Genomic DNA, 27,969 nt, shown 5'->3' on the forward strand with positions numbered 1-27,969 from the left:
AAAACTTATCCAATTGTAATAGTTATATGTTTAGATATAAACTTTATATATGTTTCATGTAAATAAACTTATATTTCGTCCTCATCATAGTTTGAATTCTTATTTAGTTCGTAGAGAGAATTTTATATCGCAGTACAATATATCAGCCGATTGTAATAGTGTTCAATATTTTCTTGTTATGCATATGTTTGGTAGAACCTGTACGATTTCTTAATGTATGTATACAAGGGTCTAAATATCGTTTATCGGGATCGTATCGGTTGAGGGAAAAATGATATATTGGAGATATATCGGATTTGCTAATTTTTAGTTAAAATTATTATATTTATACACATATACTTCAAAATATTTATACACAAAGCATATACACAAGCCATATAATCAAAGTATACACCTTACTGCCTAGTGCCTACTCACGTCATATAATCAAAGCATATACAACCTACTGCCTACACAACCCACTGCCTAGTGCCTACACGAGCTGATGAATCTGTGATTCTTTGCAAAGCCACTACAAGTATAAAAATGAAACAATCAGGCAGTAATATCATCAACATCTATTGTTAAACATATCATATCATAATCCCATGTTAATTTCAGTTTATAAGTTTCATAGTTACATTTCTAACATTATTTGAGTTTTAGACAAGATTTTAACATTATCTGTCTTCTTAATCTTATTTTGAAAGCTTGTTTTCCTTCTAAATGCCGTCCCCTACAATAACAATAAAGCAAACTAGTCATTATCAAGTTCCAACTAAAGATTGTAAGGTCAACCAGAACACTATAAACGTAAACATAAACATATGCTATCCATTATCTTAAATAATAACTGGGAGGCAGTATGAATCACAACCAACACATATTGTAACTTTTTCCTATCAGAATTAGTACTGCAAATCTTCTACACTCACCATAGGCATATCAAGTTCCCCTGATCGTTGTGTCTAATATATCTTCTTGATCTAAGGGCCTGTGATCAAGGTGGGAGAAACAATTCTACCATCAACCGAGGCATCTCTGTAAACTCTATCTTTGGTTTGTAATGAGGCAAACTAGTGTTAAATTGGACAAGCTCTGAGGTAACAAAATTGAGATTGGAATCTAACACAATTTCCTTCAATGACCTACTTTCCACTAAATAGGGAGCAATGTGACCGGCAACAACATAAGCAGGAGCTAACTTTCCAAGTTTATCCTCCAGGCCAGGGGCAGTGGCCTTCAATAAAAGAAAATCACAAACAATTAATCAACTGGAAATTAAGGGTCTACTGATTATAGCACTCTTAGCAAAAATACTTAAGCAAGGCAGCAACTTAGAATGGATCACAAAAGGAGTGATCAGATGATTACTGTGATAATCACAGACCTCTAATAGTACGTTAGACCAAGTCCTTTCCTTTATATCCATCGAGTTCATCCATGCACCATCAGTTTTCATCAATGCAGGCATATCCCCCAATTAGAAGAGACGCAAAAAAAGAACTAACAAGAGAGATCCTCTCAATGATGTTATAAACTTATTTACACATCCACATGCTTTCAAATTTCAATTGTGCCCGAGTTCCTCACTTCCTCAGTTCCTCATATCCAAGTCCAACTAACCAGAATCATAGGTTCTTGATGATATAACTAGAAATCCAAAATCATAGAACCTACTGCCTACAACTATACAACCTACACATATGAGTTCCTCAATCCTACTAATCCAAGAATCTAAGATATAAAACACATACAACAACATAAATTAACAAGAACTAATCAAGCCCAAGTAAACAAATTGATTGTGATTGAAACCCAGAAGGAGATAAAGCCATTTATACCTATTGCGATATCGCGCGGGTGGAGAAGGCAAGACGGCGACGGCGAGCTTCTTCTTCTTCTCTTCTCAGCTGAAGCAGAGTTACAGATTCAAGGATTCGAAGGTCAACGACGAAGGCTGAAGCCGTCGGCCTTTTTTTTATTCCAATTTGTGAGTGAAACGACGCCGTTTCGCAAAATAATATCCACCGATATAACAGGTCAATATCGGGTTAACCCGATATATCGCTGTTGACCAGCTTTTATGCGTTGACCAATAAATATTGACCGATATGCCCTTATCGTATTGTGTTCTAAATATCGGCGATATATCGGCTGATATATCCGATATTTTGAAGTATGTATACCAAAGTCGATTTGTACACATAAAAAAATTATTCAGTGCGATCTAATTGCACTAGCAAGTTTATAGTTTACATCCACACGTACTGGTACCACAATTAAGTACCTCATAAAGATCTATAAGTTCAAAGAAGACCAAACTGTTTTCTCGCATATGAGAGTGCTCATTAAGAAGTTTTGTTTTTTGATTCGTATGTAACCGAGCAGATTTTGTTTATAGCAAGTTACAAATTTTGATGATTTTTTTTTAAAATAAAGAGCTAGTGCGACTGTTGTTAAATCTTCATTAATGAAACTATCAAATATAAGGAGAACATAAAGTTTTAACTCTTAATTACAAAGATATAAAATAATATCAGATATCCTTGATTAAGAATTTTGATGATTTGAGTGTAACAAAATTGAATGAAACCCAATAGGATTGGGATAATGGAAACATACTAAACTGCACGCTACATGTATACTCCCACCTCCTAGGCACTGCCGGCCTCGGGCAAGGCAAAGTAGGCATCAGTCTAGGGCCTCAATAAAAATTTTTGTATGCATGCATTTTTTTAAAAGAAAAATTAAGAAGAAAATTCTTCTTAATTATATATGAGTTATGCAATAATCACTGAATATATATATATATATTACTTATTACAATGCATGAGTTATCCAATAGTCATTCATAATATATCTCTATTTCTTATTACAATTTTTTTTCCTTTAATCAATTTAAGGCATAAAACCTTCTCAATTCATATTTTTTCTTTCTCAATCCAAGGCATAAGATGTAAGATTTTTGAACCTCTTTGTTTTGTGTTTTCCATTTTTGATTGCTCCTAGGCTGCAATCGAAGACCTCTTATTAACTTGTGGCTCAAACACTCCTGAAAAAAAAACATTCATTGGAGAGGGGTCACACCCAAGGTTCAAAATATCGGTATCGAGGGATATATCATTTTCTTTGTAAAAGGGAGATTTCAGATATATCGGGGATATTGAAAAAATAATATCGTTCCTATTCTGAAATTATTTATTTATTTATTATTAAATTACATACAAACAAATACAATTATTAACTTTATCTAGTACCCAAAAGAGGCTCTAGGTAGTCGTTTTCATTGATCACATTATCATTTACTCGTTTATCACGTAGTCGTAACTTCATATTGTAGTAGAAGTATACGAGTTTTTCCAACTTCATGAGACTACGTTGTGACCATTTATTTTGGATTCTCTCAAGAACAATGAGAGCACTGGTCATTGATATGGCTTGACTTTTAAGAGTTAAGACTTGAACTTTCACTCCTCATCTCGATATCTTTTACGAAAAATTAAAAATTAACCAATTGAAGGACTAATATTCTAGTCTTATTTTTTATATCCCTCGAGGTGATTAATTAATCAAAAACTGTAGGTCAAGAAGAGTCAAAAACATCCTTAAGTTGAGTTAAATTTTTTTAAGTGAAATTTTTTAGATATTTCTCTAAAATATCGAAGATATATCGGATATATCGTAAATATCAGAGATATTTTATGTTATCGGAGAAATATCGCAGTTACGGGAAAAAATAAGATATATACCCTTTAAATATATTGTTTTAAAAAAAATAAAGATATCAGAAAATATATCGAAAATATCGGGGAGATTTTATACCTTAATCACACTATATTATTCAATTATCTCAATCGACCACTATTTTGTGTATCCAAAAAACATTTGTATGAGTTGATCTTTTGATTTACTCGACTTACCCTTTTCTACGAAAATGTTGTTTAAACTTTAAACGCCCCCACTTAATTAATGAAATAAATCGACTAGCTAAATCCAGCCGTTCACTGGGTTGTTTTAACAGATATACGGACACCGGAGACACCCATATCATCATCGATTTCCCAGACCTCCCAAAACACAGAGCCACCCAACCAAATCACCATATACAAACCTTAGCTAAGCAAGCTACAACCTTTCTCTGGGGACATGAAAGTAATCAACCACTCCAGACACTAGTTCACTCCATAGAACATGCATGGGTTTCTGGCTTTACTCCCTCTAACACCACCACCACACACCTTGTGTTTCTTCAACCTCTCTTCTTCTTCTTCTTCTTCTTCTTCTTCTTCTTCTTCTTGTTCAAGATCTCTTCTTTACTTCCAAATCAGACCCAATTCTTCGAAACCCGTTTTGGGTTGTCCTTCAAAGACCGACTTGAATCTCCTTGTCTTGTCCTCCCACTCTTCGAGTTTTTATAGTAAAAGACGACGCTTTGTAACGAGAGCGAGTCGCGGGGAGTCACCTTACCAAGTTCTGGGGGTGTCTCCTTCTGCTTCTGATGTGGAGATCAAGAAGGCCTATCGAAAACTCGCCCTTAAGTATCACCCAGATGTTAATAAAGAGGTTCGCCTTTCAAGTTTGAATTTTTATTTTCTGGGTATTTCCTTGTTTGGTTTACTGAAAGATTGAAAGGAGCTGGTTAAATTAGTTTTATCTAGTTAGGTATTTTTTTTTAATGACATTGAATTAGACAGTTGATTTAGTTTGTCTTAGGTTGGAGATCTGGTCATAGAATATATGCTGAATGTTAGACAATTGTAGAAACTAAGAAGGAGGATTGAGGAAGAAGAATTGTAGTGTTGATTAGAGAAAGTAATTACGTTCTAAGGGTCGTTACCCTTTTGGCATTATTGAGGTTGTTAGCCTATAACTAGGCTTATGATGCCCGTTGAGGTAGTCTTGATTAGTGAGTCTGTTGACAGAGTCTAATAATGGCAGTCAAGTTTTGTGTTTATGGCACCAATTGTCCAGGTGCATCATTTTGTTTGCAAAAATTTGTAATGTGTGTTGAACTCTTGCAAAATTTTTGTATCCTGTACAGGCAAATGCACAGGAGAAATTTATGAGGATTAAACATGCGTATAGTACATTGCTGAGTTCAAAATCTCGGGGGAAATATGGCTCTATTTACGGATCTGACAAATCCTATTCTGGCTCTCAAAGAAGCCAAAGTAAGAAGGCTCCAGATGAAGAAGAGTTTTATGGATTTGGTAAAGTCTTTTGATAAACTTAAGTGCCCACGAAAAACTGTCTACTCTCTTGCATTACTATTTTCGTTGTGAATTCGGCCTTGTTCAATTCTGAATATGTTTTGTGGAAAAATAACACCATTCAAGTATCAACCTCGGTCATTTATGAACAAGCATGAGGGAAGATATTAGTAATATAATCAGTCATTAATCTATCTTTTGGGTTAATGACCATTAAAATCTAAACTGTTTATGCAAATAACTGGCTTCTTCAGAGATTGTGGAGTGAAGTGTCTAGATAGACCAGGATATTGTACCTTGGACCAGTCTATAATATAGGTAAATTTTAGTATGTTCTTATTATCAAGCCCTTCATTGTGCAGGTAATTTTTTGAGGGATGTTCAAATAACAATAGGTAGATATGTCCTCTCTATGACATCAGACAGGCCTTATTTTTTGCTTGCATTGCCTCATGTCTCAGCAAGCATCAGTTCATTTATCCTTCTTATCGCAAGTAAGATTATAGCGTGACAAGTCTTTTTGGTGCTACAGAGGACCTCTTTAAAGATATTCAATCAGAGTTCCAGAACTGGGAAGAAAGTGCTTCTAAAGAAGGAAAACCAAGGAGTCTGTGGGAGGAATTGTCGGTATGATATGATTAAGTTCTTGCTGTATTTGAAAGCATCACTATGTTTTGTCTCCTTCTCCTTGTCATTTAATTTTATGATACATATATGATATATGCAAATACCAAGTTAGCAGGGAAAGTTCGTTTATATTCTTTGTTTGCACATTACAGGAAATTGGAGAAGAATTTGTGGAATTTCTTGAGAAAGAACTCAACATAACGGATCAAGAGGTTGAATCAAATAACATCAATGAAGGGCCTGAGAAGGGCAATCCATCTGGAAATTCTGGGGCAGAGAGAACGAAAAGTGCAAGTAAAAAGGAGTCCACCATGGGCGCTAGTATAGAAGACAATATTGATGAGATAGAAGCTACTCTTGCTCAGTTGAAAAAAGAATTGGGGTTGTAGCACAGAAATGCAGCTTTTTCAATTCGTGAAGGAAACATATTGATAAGGTGGAGGGGAAGAAAATAGAATAAGAAAAAGTAGAGATGGAGGATTCAGCTAATCCTTTCAATTCTTGGACAGATGATAGAAGGTTCTCAAGTCAAAATATAAAATGACTTCAGTATTCTTCAATTTCATATCAAAGGCAATATGTAGAGTAAAATTACGAGTGTTTTGCTTCCAATAGTGTGATTACATTTTCTCTTGTATTCAGATGTGGATATATGAAAATCAAGTGCTGTTCTAAGGATTCTTGTGCTGAAGGGCGGTCCTTGATATACTTTATTCAGTTCTGTAATTGGCCCTGGACTCCATGGTTGTACACTTGTACGTGATTTCTAAGTTTCTAACCTTAGTAAATGCCGTTATTTTTCCAATTGGAAGGTGTGATTCTAAAAGAAGGAAATAAATCTATGATGAAAAGCATGTGTCTTTTGTGTTGCTCTTACAATCAGAAGTGTTCCCAAGCACAAGGCAAAGGAAAGGAAGATTGTATGGTTACTGCTGACTTGGTCAATTTCTATTTCTGGATATAACCATTCTTGTGTTGCAAGCAGCAGCAAGCGAAACTTGATGACTTCTCAGGCCACGTGTGAAAATGGAACCCGTAAACAAACTACCTAATTGACTTGTGGATCTTGTTGGTTGTCTAGGCAAGAACTCCGGAAGAAAATGGCAGAATCCCATAATAAGTAGAGGACATGCAGAGACCAGAATTATTTCTACAGCAGAGGCACAAGTCCAAGAAACCCTTCTCCTTTCTGCATTACAGAACAATGGCTCAACTCGAACGTCCGCAAAGACATGGTGATGCTGAAGCTACAATGGCCTCTGAGCAACGAAAACTTACTGTCAACCCTTCTATGGAACACTATCTTCGAGGTATCCCCATGCCGTTAATACAATCCTACGGGATGTACTGTGGAATTTGTTTATGATAAATTGTGTGTATTTTACCAGGAACTGATTTTATGAGGTCGTCATCACCAACATCCTTATCATCTCCAGTTGGGAGCCATGATGCAGAAGAAGATCACAACCACCATCCCAAGAAATCAGTTCTCACCAAGGTGAAAGAAAAAGCTAAGAAACTGAAGCACTCACTCAGCACCAAGAAGAAACATCATGACAATGATAGCCATGAGACCGAGGTCACCACCCGTTCATGGAGTGCTAACTTAGATGACAATGAGGTTGAAGAAGAAGATGCTGAATACCTTGGAGCCCCAAGTAATAATTTGTATATAGGAAACTTAATTATTTATTTTCATAAGCTTGTTCACCCTTTCAGAAGTACTATGCAACAATTTATCTTGTCGCTCTTGAATGCTCCAATGTTCTCCTTTCTAATGATTTTATGTTGTTTTCAGTGTACAAATCTGAGATGGCACCTGAAGCATACAGGGAAACGGCAAAGCTAGCAAGTCCTGTGCTGTCTGAGAAGCATATTTTGTCGAGCAGCTACAGTCAGAACTCTGAAAATAATAAGGATAAGTCTCCTAGTTCTAACCAGATAGTAGCCGAAAGTGTGATCACGAAGCTTCCCAATGAGATATTTACAGGAATTGTTCTCACAAGGACTCTTAGTTCTAAAGAGACAGCAACTGGTACCGCGGCCACAAAGCCTCGTAGTCCTAACAAGACACTAAGTGAAACTAATTCCCCTAACAAGCCTCACAGTCCCAACAGGACAGTAACCGAATCTGGGGACACAAAGACTCTTAGTCCTAAGAAGACAATAACTGAGACTGTGAGTGAGAAGTTGGGAGCAGGCTATGCCACCGTGTCAGAGAAGTTGGGGACAGGCTATGCCACCGTATCAGAGAAGTTGGGAACAGGCTATGCCACAACATCAGAGAAGCTGGGAACAGGCTACAACATAGCATCAGAAAAGTTAGGAACAGGATACAACACAGCATCAGAGAAGTTAGGACCAGCTTATGCCACAGTATCAGATGCAACACATGCAATTGCATCGAAAATAGAAAGTCTCACTGTGTCACCTCCATTTCCTACAAACAGAGAAATTCACACAGCTTCACGCCCGGATCCCTCAAAAATCAAAGGTCTCACTGTTACAGCCCCACCACCTGCACAGTACATTACAGCTCGGGAAGCTCCACAGGCCTTGTCAGCATCAGCAGTCGAGCATAACTCTTCGACTAGTGCAGCTCTAGAGTCTCCACAACCTTTGTCAGCCCCAGCAGGTCCTGGAAAGGCCGAGCAAAGATGGGATAAGGGAGTTTCTGTGAAGGAGTATTTGATTCACAAGTTTGAGCCCGGGGAAGATGAGAGAGCACTGTCACAAGTGATATCTGATGTAATGAGTCCGAGGAAAAATCCCGGTGAAGCTGGTGTGGTGGAGAAGGTGAAAGGGGCTATAAGTTCATTGCTTCGGAACGATGAATCCCCCAGAGCTACTACTATTTCACAGTCACCATTTTCCCCATCACAGTCAATCTTGCCCCCAACACAGTCAGCCTTGTCCTCATCACCGCGCATTCCAATCTCTACCAATGCTTATGAAGGTAACTCCATGTTGTTTCCTTCATTCAACTATACATAGTGCATGCAGAGTGGTCTTTATAAAACTAATGCTCACTCACTACATATCTGACATTTTACACTGTCATATAATCTGAAATCGACAATATTATTGATCCATAGTCCAGATTAATAGTAACAACTAAATTGATCATCTGTAGATTGTCATGTAGAGAATATCGAGCTGTATTTTAAACTGTCGAAAACTCGAAATGATGATACATTCTCATACTCCTTTTCAATTTATGGCAGTTGTTGAGGAAGAAAATCAGGGAAGAGTACTCCAGGCTAATTGAAAGGTGGAATGCATCTGTTGAAATTAATTCTCTAGAATTTTGTACAAGATTCTATATACAGCAATAAGCTTTTGTATTGTGGACCTTTTTTCCATCTCCGGAAGTTCAAACATGTAAATAAATGAACTGAATCCTGTCAGCAATTCTGTTGTTGATACACATTTTAAGGTCGTTCTATGATGTTGTTCTGAAAACCTCATATACAGTAGAAATGGAATGGAGAACTGAAAAGTACCGTTAAGGATCATTTTTCTTTCTTTGATTTTATGCATAAGATAGAAATGACAGTGAATTCTTAGGTTCAACGTAACATCATAAGCCAATTTATTTATGAGAACGAAACAAAGCACTAGATTCCATAAGAACCGAAGGGTAATTACAACAAAATTAGGAATATCAGTCCATAATAAAGGGCCAAGGAAGCAATATATTCACCTCCCACACCCATGAATCTGTATATACAGCTTAGAGTTGGTACTGGCAGCTACCATCGTCACTCCTCGCTGTTGGGTCAAAGTTTGCGGCTGTTGGATCAGTACATCCTTCAGGAACTGGTACATGAACTTGTTGGGCTGCCTGGCCTGCATCACATAGATTCATAAATAAAAAATTGATCAAAATCACTATAGTTAAGATGATACGTATATTCATTGTGATTAATCAAGAAGAGAGTTCATTAAATTCACTATTGAAGGCTCAAAGGACAGAAGGTGCTAACCATAGAAATTTCCTCTCTTGATAGAATCCCGGTTAGCGTCTCCTAGTGCTGCTTGACTCAAGTAGGTGTCAGCAAGCTGTACTCTCTTTACATTGTCCTGCTCTTGAACAAGCATGTTACCATACTCGAGAAGCTTCTCCACTGTCATCTTAGGCTGCTCGAAAGTTGGGAGACCATCTTTTGAGTTCACAAGCTTCTTCCCAATGCCGTCTACTCCAACACCAGATATCCACTTCCTCACTTCATCATCGTAGACTCGAGCACGAAGGGCACCAAAGAAATCTGCAAGAATGTCATATGATAAGCTACAATGGTCCTAATTCTTACAATTTAATTTCCAAGTGAAAGTCAATCGATATATATGTTAAGAAAACACTCCCAAACTCAATGCATTTCTAGTTCTTGTTAATTTCATAGTTGTCTCAATATTAAACCTATGCTTACCAATAGATTGACCAGGGAATGTGTCTACAATCTTGACAACATCTTCCTCAGGAATATTATCAGTCTTGAAGATTCCAATGCAAACACCGATCCTGTCCTCCCTTGTGGGAGCCCAGTAAAACTTCTCCATACGACCATCACGGATAAGAGGCGCATACAGTGTAGAGAAGTCATTACCAGTGACTATAATTGGCACTCTAGCATTATCCTCCTTGTTGTACATTCCAGGAAGCTGCACATTTGTTGGATTATCAGCAATGTTCATGAGGGTTGCATTGACCATCTGGTTGTTCACAGTGTACTGTGTGGTTCCACCCATCCTACCAGCACCTGCATCCAGATCATTGATGAAGAGGCAACACATTTTTCCCTTTCGGATAATGTCTGAAGCCTCACGGTATCTCTGTCTGATCAACTTTGCTGGCTCTCCTGCATTCCCACTTTCTAATTCTCCAGCACTCATCATGATGGGGCTGAAATGTAATCACCATATTATAATTAATACAAACAAAAGAAACATGTCTTATGAAGAAATGATAGCAGAAAATTTAAATGAAACTCACGTAATTCCCATCTTGGCAAACACAAGCTCACACTGGAATGATTTTCCCTGACCTTTCCCTCCCCATACACCAAGAATGAGGGGAATCTAATCATAACGCAAAAATTAATTAATCACGAATGCTATAAAAAATCGACAACCATAAACAGTATTTTGTGGAGAAACTTATTTTAATGATAATAATATAGAGGCAACAACAGATGTTTTTGCATATGAAAGAGTTAAAAGACGATATATTGTTATAAATATCGTCGAATATCTTGTTAGGAATAGATAACAGTTTTAAGTACGTTAAGGCATAAATAAATGAGCCACTTTCGCATGAGCTGGGATGTAAAGTATGTATTCACAGTTTTAAGTACGTAGGATTATATCTTACTTTAATGTTAGGCAGGTCCATAAAGTTCTTGGTAATATGAACCACAAGCTTGTCCATGAAAGCTGGAGCTATGTAAAACCCATCCATGGTGTTATCCAGGTTGTACCTGAGACACACAATTCAGCAGCCCTCTCATGATTACCAGAATCTCAATTCTCTTCTAACAACACTATTAAGTTTCACATATCAATGAAGAAATTAGCAAGCAGTTATTTGTATATATTTTCTGCTTACGTGCGAAGTCCGGTGCTGATGTAATCATAAGAGCTCATGATGGCATTGTGAGTCCCAGTCCCAGTAGGAGCTTGGAACACCGAATCAACCAACCCCTTTCCTCTTGTAATGTCTTGTTGGTCATCAGAAATGTCATAAGCAAGGCCTTTCCACTTGTCTGTTTTCGACTGCTTTCCCTCATCGATTTCTGCTGTGATTCTCAAGTTACCTGCATTTTTTTGGTAGGGGAGTCTTGTGTTGTTCACCTTCTTCAAACTGCTTCCCAAGAAAGCTGAGCTTGGGATTGAGCTTCCAGCACCAGAGCTGTTCAAGCTCAACTGCATTAAATATAGACCAAAAAAGGCAATAATTCAAATAGAAAACACCACAAACTTTTCACTTGGTTTCTCTTTTGATCGAGCATATACCACTTGAAAAAAAAAATACATAGGCTGATCAAAACGCTTGTAGTTTAAAGAATAACATAGATAAATATAATTGAAAAGCACATTTGGGGTATCCCGCAATATTGAAACAGTTGAAATATATATAATTTGGCGGGAAAGTACAGGTGTTCTGTTAACAGCTCCAACAGTTGAGACTGTGGAAGCCATGGATCAAGGTGGTGTGATTTCCTGAGAGCTTCTGGTAAAAGCAATAGAGCTGAAGATGGTGAAAGTGTTAATGGGATAGATATTAAGAAGAGTAGAGATATAAAGTGTTGAGTGATTGAAATATCTATGGTGTGGTTATGAAGTGCCTGAAAGCCACACAACTGAGATTGGCTGAGTGACACATGGCTTTCTCTGAACAAAATAGGATATGCATCCCACTTGTCAAAATTGGAAAAAACTCTATTATTGGAGTTCATTTGGAGGCTTTTAGGCTTTGGAATAGATTTTTAGTATCTATCTATTTAGTCTTTAAACAGATTATTGGCCTTGGTGGAAAATATGGGTAAATTCCTCCTATGGTACCTGATGTTTGGCTACTTGGACAATTTGGTACCTGATGTATGAAAGCGGACAATTTGGTACTCAAAGTTCTCAAATTTAGGCCATTTTGGTACTTATGTCAATTTTGATCATATTTTTAGGGTTATTTCCGTCATCTTATCTCAACTTTACTTCATTTTTTTATAATACCTCCAAATTGCCTCTAAGTTATCACTAAAAATTTGATAACTCATCCACTTAGTATCTGTGATGATTTACGTATATAAGTTTTTATAATGTAGCTATCAATCTAAATTAATTTTAGTTATAAGTAATTAAAAAAATTTTGAAAAAAATTACAATTGCATAAAGGCAATTTATTTCCTTTGCATAAAATAATTAGGATACAATAAGTATATTAAGAAAAAAATTTATTTTCGATATATGCGAAGTAGATGATAAGTGGAGTAGATATATCAATTTAATTATCTCCAAAGAGAGGCAATTATAGGAAGAAATGAAGAAAATGTGAATTTAATGAATTTAGGACTAGAATGACGGAAATAACCCTGAAAATATGGTCAAAATTGATAGAGGTACCAAAATGGCCTAAATTTTAGAACTTTAGGTACCAAATTGTCCGCTTTCATACATCAGGTACCAAATTGTCCAAGTAGCCAAACATCAGGTACCATATGAGGAATTTACCCGGAAAATATCTAGATTCTGGTCCAGAATTGTTGGCCTTGGTGTGGATAGACTTTGTTCCACAGTTCACACTTGGGTGTCCTGTACTGAATCTAATGAAGATTTAGCGTTTTCTTGCTCACATGGTAGCCAAGAAATTTTCATCCATAATTATATCATCCAATGTCTGGGAAGTAGAATAAAGAATTCACAGCCACTGTTTTTTATTTTTTTCTGGGATTCTAGCTTTTTAGCCTTTAGGTCTATTTGTGAATGACCATTAACTCCTTGGTAGCTCTTTGGTCACCAAGTGACGAAGATTGCGAGATTACCATATGTTGAAAAACTAGAATTACAAGTTCCAGTATCATATGTTGAAGAATACAAACAAACATAGCACTGGAAAGGAAAAATATCCGCTCGTTTTCATCTTCATATCATGATGCTGAGCACAGTTTTACTACCAACCCAATTCAGGTGTTCTGTGTGGAGCTAATTTTGCTTTCTCTAAACTAACAGCTCTTAAAATGATGCCATCAGTCAGTCATCATTTCATTTACTAAAAGATCATGAAATTGAATCATACAGTGATGTACACAGTCGTTAAACAGATTTACATGATCCTGTAAAAATAGTATCTGGCCAGATGATAGTTACAAACACGGTTACAGAATTGCGAATACCTGTCAAGTGGGAAAACTTACAAATTTACAATGACTGGTTCTGGAGTTGGCAGCTATTTCAAGATTTTGGATTCTATTTCTTCCAAACTCAAACCTTTGGTTTCTGGGACAATCAGTAGAACGAACAGAAAAGATACTAATGCGATAGCCCCAAAAAGGAGGAAAAGGTTGTCTGCTCCTAGTGCCTCCTGCAGAATTATCGTATGTTAATGTACCACTTCTGTACCAGTTTCCTGGAAGCTCAGGTCAAGAAATGTGAAATTAATTTATGTTAATAGATTGGCAGTACATACTTTCAGTGGTGAGAATGCAAATGTCACAAGGGCATTTGAACCGAAGTTAGTAAGAACTGCAAGACTAATCCCTTTTCCTCTTGTGCGTAGTGGGAATATTTCTGATACCATAAGCCAACTTATAGGACCAAAAGATATCTGTAAAGACATTTGAGCATGATATTCAATTATGTCAGAACCGGACCTCTGTCTTAATATCAAAGCCATAGAATATGACATGTATTATAGCAACTCCATCCCTTTCTTTTCAGGGAGTTAGCAGAGAGCTGTAGTACGAAGGGGGGAAGTATGTCGAGTTATAAGATAGAGTTTACAGGTGTGACTTTTTCATAAGACTAAAGCAATATTGTGGTGCTATTACATATTAAAAGGCATTGTAAGAAAATTGAGCAACAAATGCCAAGAGCCGAAAAGAATACCTGATAGCAACCAACATAGAGAAGAAGAGAAGCTACAGCAACAAGTGGGAACCCTCCAAGAAATTTGTAGTAAGCGGAGAGTAGAAATAAGGAAAGAGTCTGAGAAAAAGAAAACAAAGAACGAATAGACCTTGCATCATCATTACCATTTAAAATGAAACGAAGTAAAAAAAAAAAAGACAAACAAAATTATTGAATAGTTAGGATGCGTACAAGCCCACTGACTCCTAGTATGAGCAAAGGTCTTCTTCCTAGATCATCAACTTTCAGGACAGCTACCCCTGTCATCACAAACTGCAGAAACAATCAGAGATATAAAACAGTCAGGCCAAAAGTGGAGCTTCCTAATGCATATATAGGATCAAAGTATTCAATGAAATGAATATCACATGCACCTTGAACAACCCAATTATAACCGATACTTTTGTAGCATCAGCAGCAGCAGAGAATCCTGCGCTCTTGATTAACAAGTTGACAAAGACTATCACACAGTTAGGTAAATGACATGAAAAAAAATAAAATTTCATTTCCAAGAAAGAAAACAAACTTTACACAACCAGAAAAAGTTAGAGTAAATTGATACCTGAAGAATTGGACCTGCGTAATATAGGACACTTGGTTGCCCTGTTATCTGTGAAGTCAGGTAGCAGATTGGCTTATAAATTTTGTTCTAGTCTCCAATACATATCTTTGTATATAAAAGAATTAAAACAATAACAAACAAAAAAACAAGAAAGAGAAACTTAATTTCATTGTAGCGATGACGAAAGATTACTTGTTGAAAAAGGACCAAGCCACCAGCAATAATGAAGGCCTTCAAACTAGGGCCTTGAAAGACTTCCATCAAACTTCCCTCTGATTCCTCAACTGCATACACAGACTTCAAAGTAACAAATGTCTCTTCTATTTGTTTTTCAGACACTTTGTCACCAGGAGGCCGGCCTCTCAACTTGCTCAAAGCAAGAATGGCTTTTTCTTTGTATTCTTTCACAGATCCTTTACCTTGAGCTGCCCTGAGAAGCAACCAACGAGGAGAGGGTGGGAGAAGCCACATGCCTATTCCCATAAGTAAAGCAATAGGACCACTTATTCCATACATGTATCGCCAACCCCCAATTGCATCAATCTGAAAGCTTCCTACTAAGTAACCCAACTGCATACAGAAGGACTCTTCAGTTTAGAAATTGAATATAAATAACATGAACATATGTATATATATATATATATATACATATATATGTTATCTGAACAATACCAGGATCCCCAAAACTATGAAGAGCTCCTTTAATGACACTAGAGTTCCTCGAATTTGAGATGGACATGTTTCAGCAATATAGAGTGGAGCCCCATGCATGGCCTGTCAAAACAAATTAGGAGTGGTTTTCTCCTTCTGCTTTGTTAGAAGCTACAGAAAAATGAAACAAACTTACCATGCCAATACCAATGCCATATAAAAGACGCCCAACTAAGAGTACATCGAGTCCTGGAGCAAATCCGGTGATCAGACCCCCAAGGAGGTAAAGTGCAGCTGCTATAATGAGTTCTCTCCTCCGTCCTTTATAGTCCATTAAAAAGTTTTAAATTAGAAAAGATGTATCATGAAGCAACAAAACTGCAGAGTACAGTAAATGAGCAAAGAAAAGGACACACCAAGGAAATCAGCAATTGGGTAGACAAGGAGAGAACCAAAAAGAGCTCCATAGAGGGAACCACTAACCTGCATCAAAACAATGTACTTTATGATTACTGATGTCCTCTTGTCTTTTTGGCAGACAAAGAGCAGAAGAATTTCTGATGACACAAGCAATTAACAAAAGTTCAATAATCTATACCACAAGACCAAGCTGAACAGCTGTCAGATTAAACCATGTTGTGCCACTAAGCTCAGCGGACTGTGAAATATCAACATAAATGTATCTTGGTCACACTTAATCATCAAAACCACAAAAGCAAACCAGTAGAAGTCTAAAAGTGAGGTATACCGTTAGTGAGATGGTGGCACCAGAAGTAGCACCAATGTCATACCCAAATAACAGACCACCCAATGCTGGAAACACAAAACTGGAATTCCAAGGGAAGTTGGTTATTAACACAATTACAAGAACCAGAAAGTAGAAAAATGTTCAAACACAAATTTCAACAGATCGCAGTCGCTACATTCATCTCAAGGCTTTTTTCTTTCTTTAATTTTACATATAAACTACAGAGGCATAGCTTGCTACTCTTCAAAAAGCAGTCAGCTGGTTTCAATCAGTACATAGCTCCAGTTCAGTTCCTCCATTATATTGGTTTCCAAAATGGTATCCCCCATATTACCTAAAAAGTAGAGAGCATTCCAAGCATAAACTTTAGAATGCAGTATGCAAGTTCATCTGAAAGCTGCTTCTTTCTTTAGTTTAAATATTCACTTACAAGGCATAGTTCGCAATCCTAAATAAAACACTCAACTTGCTTCATTACCAAAGAAAAACTAAAGCTTGAAACTTCAAGGTCCTTTTTTAAGGTGCAATTCAGGTCATTCATTACATTGGTTAACATAACAAAATTGATGTTTTAAAAAGAACACACATTTACTCAAAGCATGAGAATCCTACAAATAAACAAATTGGGTAGAAACTTACGGAATAATCACAGAAACCCAAGAGAAATCCTCTTGTGGAGTTGCCTCGGGAATAAGAGACTGAGCCTCATCCCCTGAAGAATAGTCATTCTGAGATCCAACCTACACAAAAAAACCAACCAATGCAAAATGAATCCTATTGCTAAAAAACTAAATAGACCAACAAACAAAAAAAGGCAGAATCTGAAATGGGATGTGGTCAGTTTGGTGTGCCTTAACACTGAATCTGAATTGCTTTGATGATGATGATGATGTCGGGTTTGTGAAAGTGCCAAACTTGGCCCTGAAACGACAAGAGGAAGAACGAAGGGGAGGCTGGGTAGAGAGGGCATTAGAGAAAAGTGGGATTACAGGTCTCTTGTTCTTGGGCTGATGGAGTGGTGGTGAGAAGTGTGTGTGGTGGAACAGTGGTCGAGTTGAGAAAGCCATGTTTGGGTCGTGAAGTGCCCCCCAGAAAGTTGTTAAATGGTCCGTGTGTGTGATCAGTGAGTGAGTTTGGTTGTGGATATTTTGTTTCGACTTTGACTTAGATGACTCTTAGCACTTGGCTTCTTGTTCAATCTCTGATCCCCCATAAAGCGAAGAATGTGTGTGCGTTTGTAAAATACTCGAGACTTAAGAATGAGATTTGTTCTAAAGGAATGATGTAAGTGGGACAAGGTTTGGCCTCACGATCTTGAACTCAACTGAGGCTTATGAGAGATGGATCTGTACAAATAGAATTACAAGTTTATACAACTGAAGAAGTGCACCTTTTGTATGCACAAACTACTGTTTTTGGGGTTTGTGGTTGGAGAATATGGCATACAAGTTGATGAAGGTGCGTGCAATTAGAGAGTGGCTAGCCCCTAAAACAGTTTTGAAGGTGAGGAGCTTTCATGGATTGGCTACCTTCTAATGCGTTTTGTGAAAGATTTCAGCTTCATCACTGCACCACTTATAGAATGCATGATGAAAGACAAGTTTCATTGGAGTGAGGAACAAAAGAAGAGCTTTGCACTTATAAAAAACAAGGTTAATACTGTACTAATATTAGCTCCTTTTGATTTTGACAAAGTGAAGTTGAAGAGATTTGAAGTTGAATGTGATGCTAGTAGAGTTGGAGTGGGAGTTGTTTTGTCTCAAGAGAAGAGGCCAGCTACGTATGTGTATTCTTTAGTGAGAAGTTGAGTGAAACTCACCAAAAGTGGAGTACTTGTGACTAAGAGTTTTATGTTGTATTGAGGGCTCTAAGGCTGTGAAATCATTATTCGAAACAGATGAACTTCATCTTATTCACTTACCATCATGCTCTAACGTTGTTGAATAGGCAGAAGCATGTGAACAAGATGCATATTAGATAGGTCACGTTTGGGTAACAAAATTGCAATAGAAAAGCAGCAAACTACTCTAATGCACATGTGAGCAAATGACCAGTAAGTTTATATAAGAAAATTTCACAATTGAAACATAGTGCAAAAAAAAAAAAACATAAACAACTCATCTACCACAGACATCATAGATAACAAAACACTTGCCAACAAAGAGTGTCTTCCGTAAGTTAATACCAAGATAACAACTCAGTATGACCCTGAAAGACTAGCTTATACCGGCTACATATAACAAAGATGAATACATGGATAATAAAAATGAAGTTATGCATTATACCGTGAAACGATAGCATACAAGAGCAAATCCTACGTGAAAAAGTACAAGAAAAAATTGAGTATCTGATAGAGCGTTTTATAACCCTCAATGACACAAACAATAAATAAAAGCAAAAACAAACAATTAATGATTTTACAACCCTATCCCACACTTAGAAAATTACATTGTCCTCAATGTAAGCTTAATAGTAAGAATGTAATTCACAAGCATCAAATAAAATCATATATCAACACATATACAATTCAACCATAAGAGTGAAGGGATTAGAAAATTCAAACTCCCGTAGACGACTCCTCCACAGATACGGTTGAAATGGGTTGCATCCCATGCAGCGCTTGAGTTTTATAGTCTCTCAGCCTAGACTTTCTCATATTCATTCTCATTTAGACGCATCTCTCACAATTGTCTCATCATGCGTGTGCTCCTCAAATGGCTCATAGTAGGGCTTAAGTCGATGCTCATTCACGTTGAATGTTTTCCCTGTTTTATCATTTTGAATCTCAACTGCACCATGAGCAAACACGTTAGTAACAACAAATGGGTCAACCCAACGCGAACGAAGTTTCACTGGAAACAACATAAGCCTCGAATGGAATAACAGAACTTTCTGGCCCACTTGGAACTTCTTTCCTCTAATCATTTTTTTGTTATTATTTTTTTTCTTAATTCTTAAATCTTTTTTATTCTTTTATTTATTTATTTATTTATTTTATTTTTAATGTTACGAAATCTATATAAAGTATTACTAAGTCTAATTGAATTTATTCACACACAATCCTAACATTTAAGGTACGTGGAGCAGAGGAGCTAACTGTGCAATGGACTGAAACGGCCCCAGGTAAGGGTCATGCTTTATCTGATATACCTTAAAAGTTAAAATATCATTTTCTTTTGAAACTATATACATCTATTTATACAAATTTATTTTCTAAGTTATAAAGCGAGGTTGACGTGCAGCCTAAGTATGTTGTCTTAGACATAAACTCATTCTTTTGTTTCAGAAGGCTAGATAGCTAGATTCAGAGATAGTCGCAAGGCAGGACTCATTTGTTGGACACCACGGAGGCTACACCCTCGAAAGGATGTTTCCACTATCGACTCCATCACCGAGATGTATGTCAGTCTATGGGTATCTGAGATCCAATTTTGTAAACCTTGAACCAGGGTAATGAAAATAGCATGCCCCTTACTCAGCTCGGAATAAATTTGTGTGTTAGACTGCTCGCAAAGTGTTAATAAAAGCCGCCCTCAACCCCAAGTGATCTTAGCAAGGTACAAATGGAGGGTTAAGACTAATATTAACAAAATGAACTTTACCTATTCCGTTCACTTTATAATTTACAATAAACTAAGCATAAATAAACATTTAGTTTCCTTAAAAATTATCTAAGTATAACAAGTATCATATATGCATACTACAACAAAATTAAAACATTTATCACAAAAAAATATATATTTTTAAAAAAAGTTTAATTTTTTTACTGTGCGTATTTTACTATTACCCAATACTGTTCACATACATTTATTTTTTAATTTTTTTTTTCGATTTACTATTTACTATACACAAAATTTATTTTTACAAAGATAAAGTTTTTTTTTACTTTTTATTTTTACAATTTATAAGTATTTTTACATTTTTACACTTTACAAAAAAAAGTAAAAAAAAATTTAAAGAAATTTACTTTTTTTTAGATGTAAAAAAAACTTATAATTGTTTTTACTGAATGTTATTGTTCACCGTACTATTCACAGGAATTTATTTTTACAAATATACAATATAGTACAAAATTAACACTTCAAAGAATTGAGATTTTCTCAATTCCCCGGCAACGGCGCCAAAATGATAGAGCGTTTTATTAAAACGTCTATAATAAACCATGTAAAACATCATTTTTAGTATAGAATAAGCAGGGATCGTTCAGTCCGGGGAATTGAAAGGAACTCTAAACTTTTAGTGTTAACAAATAATAGGGGGTTTGAGATTGATTATTAACTACTAAAATAAAACTTAAATTATTATTTACATGATCGACTTCTCTTTAACAAACTTAAACCAAAATTACCATTACACCACATAATTACAAGTTCGAACCTATCATGCATTCTAATTCGACCAATTACATACTTCTTAGACACCAATACAATTAGAGCCTTAGGGGATCATCTAATCGTGCAAGATTTCCATTAACATTTAGATTGACTTAGGGCCTAATCTAAATTTGCATGCAATCGAATTCAATAACACTTAGAGTAGAAATCAAACAAGATTACATTTAAGCACCAAATCTTTGTTGGAGACATGTTTCATGTATGGCGTCACCCACCATGGTTTCACATGCAAATTTCCAGAATTTTTACCACTTTTAATCAACACAAATCGAACCTACTTAGGGCATGATTCAATTTGTGTCAATATGGTTGATGAATATAGCACTCAAACACAATCTTAGACAATGCATCCAAGCGCTAAATTCATATGCACATATTTGAAAATTATCTAAAATTATGAGAACGATGATTAGAACACAACAATAGAAATACAAACTCATTAATTATAGAAAACCATCAATTCGGCAAAGATCCAAAAATCCAATAAAACAATCTGAAAATTTCGATTCTTAATACAAAACAATAATCTCACACAAACATCATACTACAATCTTTATAGACAAAGTATTGTAAAAAAAATCAAAAACGAACAAACCCGTGGAGATAAGTTGCGAGAATCACACGTTGTAGGAACCTTGGAGGTGTGTCTTCAATGGTGATTTCGGTGGAGATGAAATTTGTATATGGGGGAGAATGACTTGTTGTTTTAGTGAAGGATGTTTGAGGTAGTATTTTGGTAGAGTTTTGGCTCTTGAATGCAAATGAGAAGTGATCTTATTTGAGAGATGAAGCCATGTATATATAGAGGAAAGAATGAGAGTAGTTGCATCTTTCCTCATATTATAATGCAATGCTTTAATCCCTTAAATCATGCCATGTTTTGTTCCCTAAAACATGTCATACTTTAATCCCTAAAACATGTCATGTTTTATTCCCTAAAACATGCCATGTTTTATGCCTTTAATGATCATCTTTAATTGTTGCATGACTTGGCTCCATTTCTTTTTCTTTAATTATCTCTTCAATCAAATCTGAAAATAAGAAAATAAAATCATAAGTAAGAGATAATTAGTTTCAAAACTTAACAAGGATTCCTAGTCAAACTAGGACTCTAGACCAATTATGCGTTTTTAACTCATGTAAGCACAAAAATGCATTCAATACCTCCCAAGACTCTTACTACGACTCAATGACTCAATAATATAACAATAAGGGCTAAGCAAAGTACAAATTGAGGTAAAAACATGTTAAGAACGTCGCACAAAGTGCTCATATCAGTATCAAACAAAACCATGAAAGCAAGAGATTGTGAAAATCATACTCGACTTTCCACAATGAAATGGCCATGAGAACTCTCCCTCTCCATCCATGCATCATCCAATTTTCATCTTCATCAATACTAAAATCATTGTGATAGCCTATCAATTTTGACACAATCTTCACCTTTTTCAAAAGTTTTTGGTCTAATGGGAGCTGCTTAAATCCAGCCCTCATATTTCTTGCCTGCCACTTCTGATATGTTTCAGGCCTTTGAACTATTTCAAGTCCCTCACAGGCCACTACATTCATTACCTCTTTAGCCTTTATTGATCTTTCTAATAAACGTCGTTGTTTATCATCACAAGACATTGTGGCCACAGTGATATCAAAGTATGCATTGTAGTAAGAGATAGCTTGTTTGAAACGTGTGAGAAAAAAAGATGAATTATGTGCCCCATTGATAACCCCCCATAAATGAATATTTCCGGATTGATTTTCCTGATCAGCTTTAGGACATCATCTCTTGGATTGTTTCCCATCATTGTCACCTCAGGAACGTTCCTTAACCGGTGTTGACAGTTCACTACAATTAACTCATTTATGTCTATTTTAAGACCATCAAATCCAATAATTTCCCATTTCTGAGCAATGGCATGGAACTCAAATGCACACTAAATCTTGCGGAAAATTTTGCTAAGTGACGACCGATGCAGGTCTAAAACCTGGTTGTGGGAACTGAATCAATGTGATACGAAGATTAGGAGGTCTGTCATTTCTCTCTGAAAGCCATTAGATGAGGGAGGGCCACTGGAAACCATAAGAAATACCAAAATCAATAATGTGAAGACTTGTTGCTTTTTCTACTAGTTTCATAATTGTCATATTGGCAAAGAATTGTTGGAGGGACCCCACCGGTGCTAGTCACTTAGCCTCTAATCAACGCACTATTGGAGGGACCCCCACCGGAGCTCCAATATGTAGATTTGGAAATCAGAAATCAGGATATGAACCGGGATGACCCGGGAGCTAGAGCGGGCCCCCCACGCAGGATCTCCAAACTCAGTTGCTGTTGTGCATGAGCGATACCTTAGAGCGACTGTCTTCCAAGGTTGACGGGATTGAGGCAAACTGCCATATTTCCCTCTAGGAATATCGGAATCACAAACCGTAAAATTCTCCATAAAGTAGACATCTAGGCCTTTCTTTCGATAGAAGAAACGCTTTCTGGTTCCTCATATTTGCTCTTCACACCTATAAGACATTAAACTAAGTAAAAGAACTAAAAACAAGAAGAACTAAACATGCATATCACAATTAAGAGGCATAAAAGCATAGCACATTATGAACATATCAACTAGTAACTATAAACTCAATCCCCTCTCCTTTGAATTAATCAACGATTTCACTTGTACATCACCGATTTACTGGTACAGTGGTACTAGAGAGACCAAGCAGGTGAATCACTTGAACAGATCAGTAATCTCATTATGCAGAGATTTTATTTAAAAGCCGAAGCCGTGGCTTCTAATGAACCTCACAGCATCAGAAAAGCCCTTTTTGTTGTTTGAGGAGCACTTTTACCGAGAACGTTTCTTGCGGACAAAATTCTTCTTTATCCCATCTGAAGTTTGAACAATTGCTTCGACTTAGATTTTCTGAAGATCAAGAGACTGGAAGTCACATTGCATGTTACCCTCAACTTCACTGTTCTGCATAGTTGCAGATTCCACTTTATATATTAATAGGACGCAAAAATCTGCATACTCTGAGGGACTGCTCTGAGACTCTTATCCAAAGTAGTTGTTATCAGAACTCCAACAACCAAATACTTAGAATCTGCAGAGATAGCAAAATGAAGGGCAGCTCCGGCCTTATACCTGGATATTTCCTTCTCTTCAGGTCTCTTCTGAATGAAGAATTGTTCAGAACCTTACTTGAAAAGCATTCTTGTACTTTAGCCAGCTTCCATCCAACTGCAACCAGGTAACTTCCTCAACTTCTTTTTCTTCATTATTTTCTTCAACCTTGCAACATTTCTCCAGTTTCCAGCATCTGCATACAGACTGGATAATAGCAAATTGTTTCCTGCACTCTCCGGCTCTAGCTCTGATAAATGATTAGCTGCTATTTCAGCAAGTTCTATGTTCCCATAGTTGCGACTTGCTCCTAATAATGCTCCCCATACAAACAAATCTGGCTCCATGGGCACTGCCTTAATCATATCATATGCCTCAGTGAGATCCCCTGCCCGACCTAGAAGATCAACCATACATGCATAATGTTCTAGTCTAGGCACGATCCCATGTTCTTCCTGCATCAGACTAAACAAACTTTTGCCAAGTTCAATCATCCGGGCATGACAACAAGCAGTAAGGACAGCCATGAAAGTCAAGTAATCAAGTTTACAGTTGTCTTATGTTTTCATGGTGTTGAAAAGATCTATTGCTTCAGTGCAATGCCCATGATTCGCATATCCAAAAATCATTGAGTTCCACGTTACAGTGTTTCTTTTAGACATCTTGCAAAACAATGTCTTTGTTTAGTATATAAATCCGCATTTTGCATACATATCAACAAGAGCACTCCTCACATATACATCAGCTTCAACACCAACCACCAAGGCATAGGCATATAACTCCTTACCACACCTCAAGTTCGTCACAGATGCACAAGCAGGCAACAGGCCGCTAATCGTGGCCGAAGTTGGACATATTCCATGATTTAACATTTTCTTAAATGTACAAAAAACCTTACTGTTCTGAAAATTCTTCACAAACCCAGATATAACCGAAGTCCAAGATACAACATCAGGCTCAATGCCATTTATGCACATCAACTCAAACAGCCTAGACGCCATTGCCTCATCACCCTTCTGCGAAAATCCAGCAACCAAACTGTTCCAAGTTATCAAATTAGGCTTAATCCCAACCACCTGCATTTCCTCCACCAAAACCAACGCTTCCTCCGCCATCCCACGCTGACAAAACCCAGAAACAACAGCATTCAAAGCCACCAAGTCTTTCTCCACCATCATATCAAACACCCAGCGCGCCTTCTCCACCCTCCCATTCTTCGAGTACATGTCAATTATTGCACTGCTAATAAAAGCATCAAACTCAAACGAGTGCCTGAGCACAACAGCATGTAGTTTCTTCCCGGTTTTGACATCAGACAAATGCCCACATGCCTTGAGAACACTGGGAATAACAATCCTATTGGGCCTACAACCCTGTCTTTGCATCTCACAGAACACATTCATTGATTGCTGATAAAACCCAGAACGAGCATAAGCTCCGATCAGAGCAAACTAGCGGTGTACGTTCGTCTTGGGAATTTCATCGAACAAGTTACGGGCGTGGGCTACTTGGCCGCAGGTAGAGAAGAGAGATATGAGCTTGGAGGCGAAATGGGTCAGACGGGACAACCCGGTAGTGATCAAATGGGCGTGGAGTAGTATTGCTGAGTTCAACTCTCGATTACGAGTGTAGATATCGATCAGCTTTGTGTAGAGGTCAGGCGAGGGTGGAAATGCGCGGTGGGTGAAGGGAGTCAATAGGAACAGGGGGAAATGTAAAGCGCGGGAAGATAAGTGTGATTTGGTTTCATATAAAGAGAGTGAGTTTATATGCATGCAATTCTTGGCTCATGTTCATGATTATTATTGGTATGCACATGTTCTATTAATTTAAGTGACAGAGAATTTTATATACATCAAATGAAATGAAAGGAACAAGACGTGAAAGAAACAAATTATGGGTCTCTGTTTGTTTAGATGATAATTTGAACGGTTAGAAAATATAATGAATAACGAGTTTGAAATATTGGAGGTAACATGACACACGTATGTATGAGCTCTCTCCTAATGCAGATAATTTTTAGATATATATTCGGATAAGAAAAAAAACTTATCCAATTGTAATAGTTATATGTTTAGATATAAACTTTATATATGTTTCATGTAAATAAACTTATATTTCGTCCTCATCATAGTTTGAATTCTTATTTAGTTCGTAGAGAGAATTTTATATCGCAGTACAATATATCAGCCGATTGTAATAGTGTTCAATATTTTCTTGTTATGCATATGTTTGGTAGAACCTGTACGATTTCTTAATGTATGTATACAAGGGTCTAAATATCGTTTATCGGGATCGTATCGGTTGAGGGAAAAATGATATATTGGAGATATATCGGATTTGCTAATTTTTAGTTAAAATTATTATATTTATACACATATACTTCAAAATATTTATACACAAAGCATATACACAAGCCATATAATCAAAGTATACACCTTACTGCCTAGTGCCTACTCACGTCATATAATCAAAGCATATACAACCTACTGCCTACACAACCCACTGCCTAGTGCCTACACGAGCTGATGAATCTGTGATTCTTTGCAAAGCCACTACAAGTATAAAAATGAAACAATCAGGCAGTAATATCATCAACATCTATTGTTAAACATATCATATCATAATCCCATGTTAATTTCAGTTTATAAGTTTCATAGTTACATTTCTAACATTATTTGAGTTTTAGACAAGATTTTAACATTATCTGTCTTCTTAATCTTATTTTGAAAGCTTGTTTTCCTTCTAAATGCCGTCCCCTACAATAACAATAAAGCAAACTAGTCATTATCAAGTTCCAACTAAAGATTGTAAGGTCAACCAGAACACTATAAACGTAAACATAAACATATGCTATCCATTATCTTAAATAATAACTGGGAGGCAGTATGAATCACAACCAACACATATTGTAACTTTTTCCTATCAGAATTAGTACTGCAAATCTTCTACACTCACCATAGGCATATCAAGTTCCCCTGATCGTTGTGTCTAATATATCTTCTTGATCTAAGGGCCTGTGATCAAGGTGGGAGAAACAATTCTACCATCAACCGAGGCATCTCTGTAAACTCTATCTTTGGTTTGTAATGAGGCAAACTAGTGTTAAATTGGACAAGCTCTGAGGTAACAAAATTGAGATTGGAATCTAACACAATTTCCTTCAATGACCTACTTTCCACTAAATAGGGAGCAATGTGACCGGCAACAACATAAGCAGGAGCTAACTTTCCAAGTTTATCCTCCAGGCCAGGGGCAGTGGCCTTCAATAAAAGAAAATCACAAACAATTAATCAACTGGAAATTAAGGGTCTACTGATTATAGCACTCTTAGCAAAAATACTTAAGCAAGGCAGCAACTTAGAATGGATCACAAAAGGAGTGATCAGATGATTACTGTGATAATCACAGACCTCTAATAGTACGTTAGACCAAGTCCTTTCCTTTATATCCATCGAGTTCATCCATGCACCATCAGTTTTCATCAATGCAGGCATATCCCCCAATTAGAAGAGACGCAAAAAAAGAACTAACAAGAGAGATCCTCTCAATGATGTTATAAACTTATTTACACATCCACATGCTTTCAAATTTCAATTGTGCCCGAGTTCCTCACTTCCTCAGTTCCTCATATCCAAGTCCAACTAACCAGAATCATAGGTTCTTGATGATATAACTAGAAATCCAAAATCATAGAACCTACTGCCTACAACTATACAACCTACACATATGAGTTCCTCAATCCTACTAATCCAAGAATCTAAGATATAAAACACATACAACAACATAAATTAACAAGAACTAATCAAGCCCAAGTAAACAAATTGATTGTGATTGAAACCCAGAAGGAGATAAAGCCATTTATACCTATTGCGATATCGCGCGGGTGGAGAAGGCAAGACGGCGACGGCGAGCTTCTTCTTCTTCTCTTCTCAGCTGAAGCAGAGTTACAGATTCAAGGATTCGAAGGTCAACGACGAAGGCTGAAGCCGTCGGCCTTTTTTTTATTCCAATTTGTGAGTGAAACGACGCCGTTTCGCAAAATAATATCCACCGA

General features: G+C 36.8%; 6 protein-coding genes and 2 long non-coding RNA genes across 9 annotated transcripts; 2 read left to right on the plus strand and 6 right to left on the minus strand.

Moving 5' to 3' along the window:
- Positions 1–538: 538 nt before the first annotated feature.
- On the minus strand, positions 539–1,925 carry LOC126788542 (uncharacterized). Its single transcript, XR_007671379.1, has 3 exons — positions 1,824–1,925; positions 915–1,219; positions 539–715 (listed from the first exon to the last, which is right to left on the minus strand). It is a non-coding gene; the product is annotated as an uncharacterized LOC126788542 (long non-coding RNA).
- Positions 1,926–4,049: 2,124 nt separating this feature from the next.
- LOC126788535 (uncharacterized) lies at positions 4,050–6,556 on the plus strand. 2 transcript variants are annotated; one of them, XM_050514536.1, is made up of 5 exons: positions 4,050–4,545; positions 5,024–5,192; positions 5,555–5,587; positions 5,725–5,819; positions 5,972–6,556. In XM_050514536.1, exons 1-5 carry the CDS (start codon positions 4,174–4,176, stop codon positions 6,206–6,208), a joined length of 906 nt encoding a protein of 301 aa, XP_050370493.1. In that variant the 5' UTR covers positions 4,050–4,173; the 3' UTR covers positions 6,209–6,556. The 2 variants fall into 2 exon arrangements, with proteins under 2 accessions (XP_050370493.1, XP_050370494.1); XM_050514537.1 differs by lacking the exon at positions 5,555–5,587.
- A 112-nt stretch (positions 6,557–6,668) lies between these two features.
- Positions 6,669–9,219, plus strand: LOC126788531 (uncharacterized). The gene is made up of 5 exons (XM_050514531.1): positions 6,669–6,739; positions 6,901–7,129; positions 7,208–7,477; positions 7,618–8,775; positions 9,044–9,219. Exons 2-5 carry the CDS (start codon positions 6,949–6,951, stop codon positions 9,085–9,087), a joined length of 1,653 nt encoding a protein of 550 aa, XP_050370488.1. The 5' UTR covers positions 6,669–6,739; positions 6,901–6,948; the 3' UTR covers positions 9,088–9,219.
- Positions 9,220–9,337: 118 nt separating this feature from the next.
- On the minus strand, positions 9,338–12,108 carry LOC126788533 (ribulose bisphosphate carboxylase/oxygenase activase, chloroplastic-like). The gene is made up of 7 exons (XM_050514534.1): positions 11,973–12,108; positions 11,425–11,741; positions 11,191–11,296; positions 10,813–10,898; positions 10,250–10,722; positions 9,806–10,087; positions 9,338–9,668 (listed from the first exon to the last, which is right to left on the minus strand). Exons 1-7 carry the CDS (start codon positions 12,015–12,017, stop codon positions 9,553–9,555), a joined length of 1,425 nt encoding a protein of 474 aa, XP_050370491.1. The 5' UTR covers positions 12,018–12,108; the 3' UTR covers positions 9,338–9,552.
- Positions 12,109–13,545: 1,437 nt separating this feature from the next.
- On the minus strand, positions 13,546–17,682 carry LOC126788530 (D-xylose-proton symporter-like 3, chloroplastic). The gene is made up of 14 exons (XM_050514530.1): positions 17,254–17,682; positions 17,042–17,142; positions 16,403–16,481; positions 16,253–16,312; positions 16,071–16,137; positions 15,851–15,975; positions 15,676–15,777; positions 15,196–15,573; positions 15,004–15,051; positions 14,816–14,878; positions 14,634–14,714; positions 14,421–14,519; positions 14,002–14,139; positions 13,546–13,896 (listed from the first exon to the last, which is right to left on the minus strand). The coding sequence occupies exons 1-14, from the start codon at positions 17,467–17,469 to the stop codon at positions 13,762–13,764; spliced, it is 1,692 nt and encodes a 563-aa protein (XP_050370487.1). The 5' UTR covers positions 17,470–17,682; the 3' UTR covers positions 13,546–13,761.
- A 6,238-nt stretch (positions 17,683–23,920) lies between these two features.
- On the minus strand, positions 23,921–25,697 carry LOC126788540 (pentatricopeptide repeat-containing protein At5g59600-like). The gene has a single exon (XM_050514542.1). The coding sequence runs from the start codon at positions 25,313–25,315 to the stop codon at positions 24,596–24,598; it is 720 nt and encodes a 239-aa protein (XP_050370499.1). The 5' UTR covers positions 25,316–25,697; the 3' UTR covers positions 23,921–24,595.
- On the minus strand, positions 24,011–24,439 carry LOC126788537 (pentatricopeptide repeat-containing protein At5g59600-like). The gene has a single exon (XM_050514540.1). It carries the CDS (start codon positions 24,437–24,439, stop codon positions 24,011–24,013), a length of 429 nt encoding a protein of 142 aa, XP_050370497.1.
- A 797-nt stretch (positions 25,698–26,494) lies between the features above and the next one.
- Positions 26,495–27,881, minus strand: LOC126788543 (uncharacterized). The gene is made up of 3 exons (XR_007671380.1): positions 27,780–27,881; positions 26,871–27,175; positions 26,495–26,671 (listed from the first exon to the last, which is right to left on the minus strand). It is a non-coding gene; the product is annotated as an uncharacterized LOC126788543 (long non-coding RNA).
- Between the last annotated feature and the right edge of the window lie 88 nt (positions 27,882–27,969).

Source organism: Argentina anserina, chromosome 3 (assembly GCF_933775445.1).
Source record: "Argentina anserina chromosome 3, drPotAnse1.1, whole genome shotgun sequence".
In the NCBI taxonomy this organism is placed as follows: Eukaryota; Viridiplantae; Streptophyta; class Magnoliopsida; order Rosales; family Rosaceae; genus Argentina; species Argentina anserina.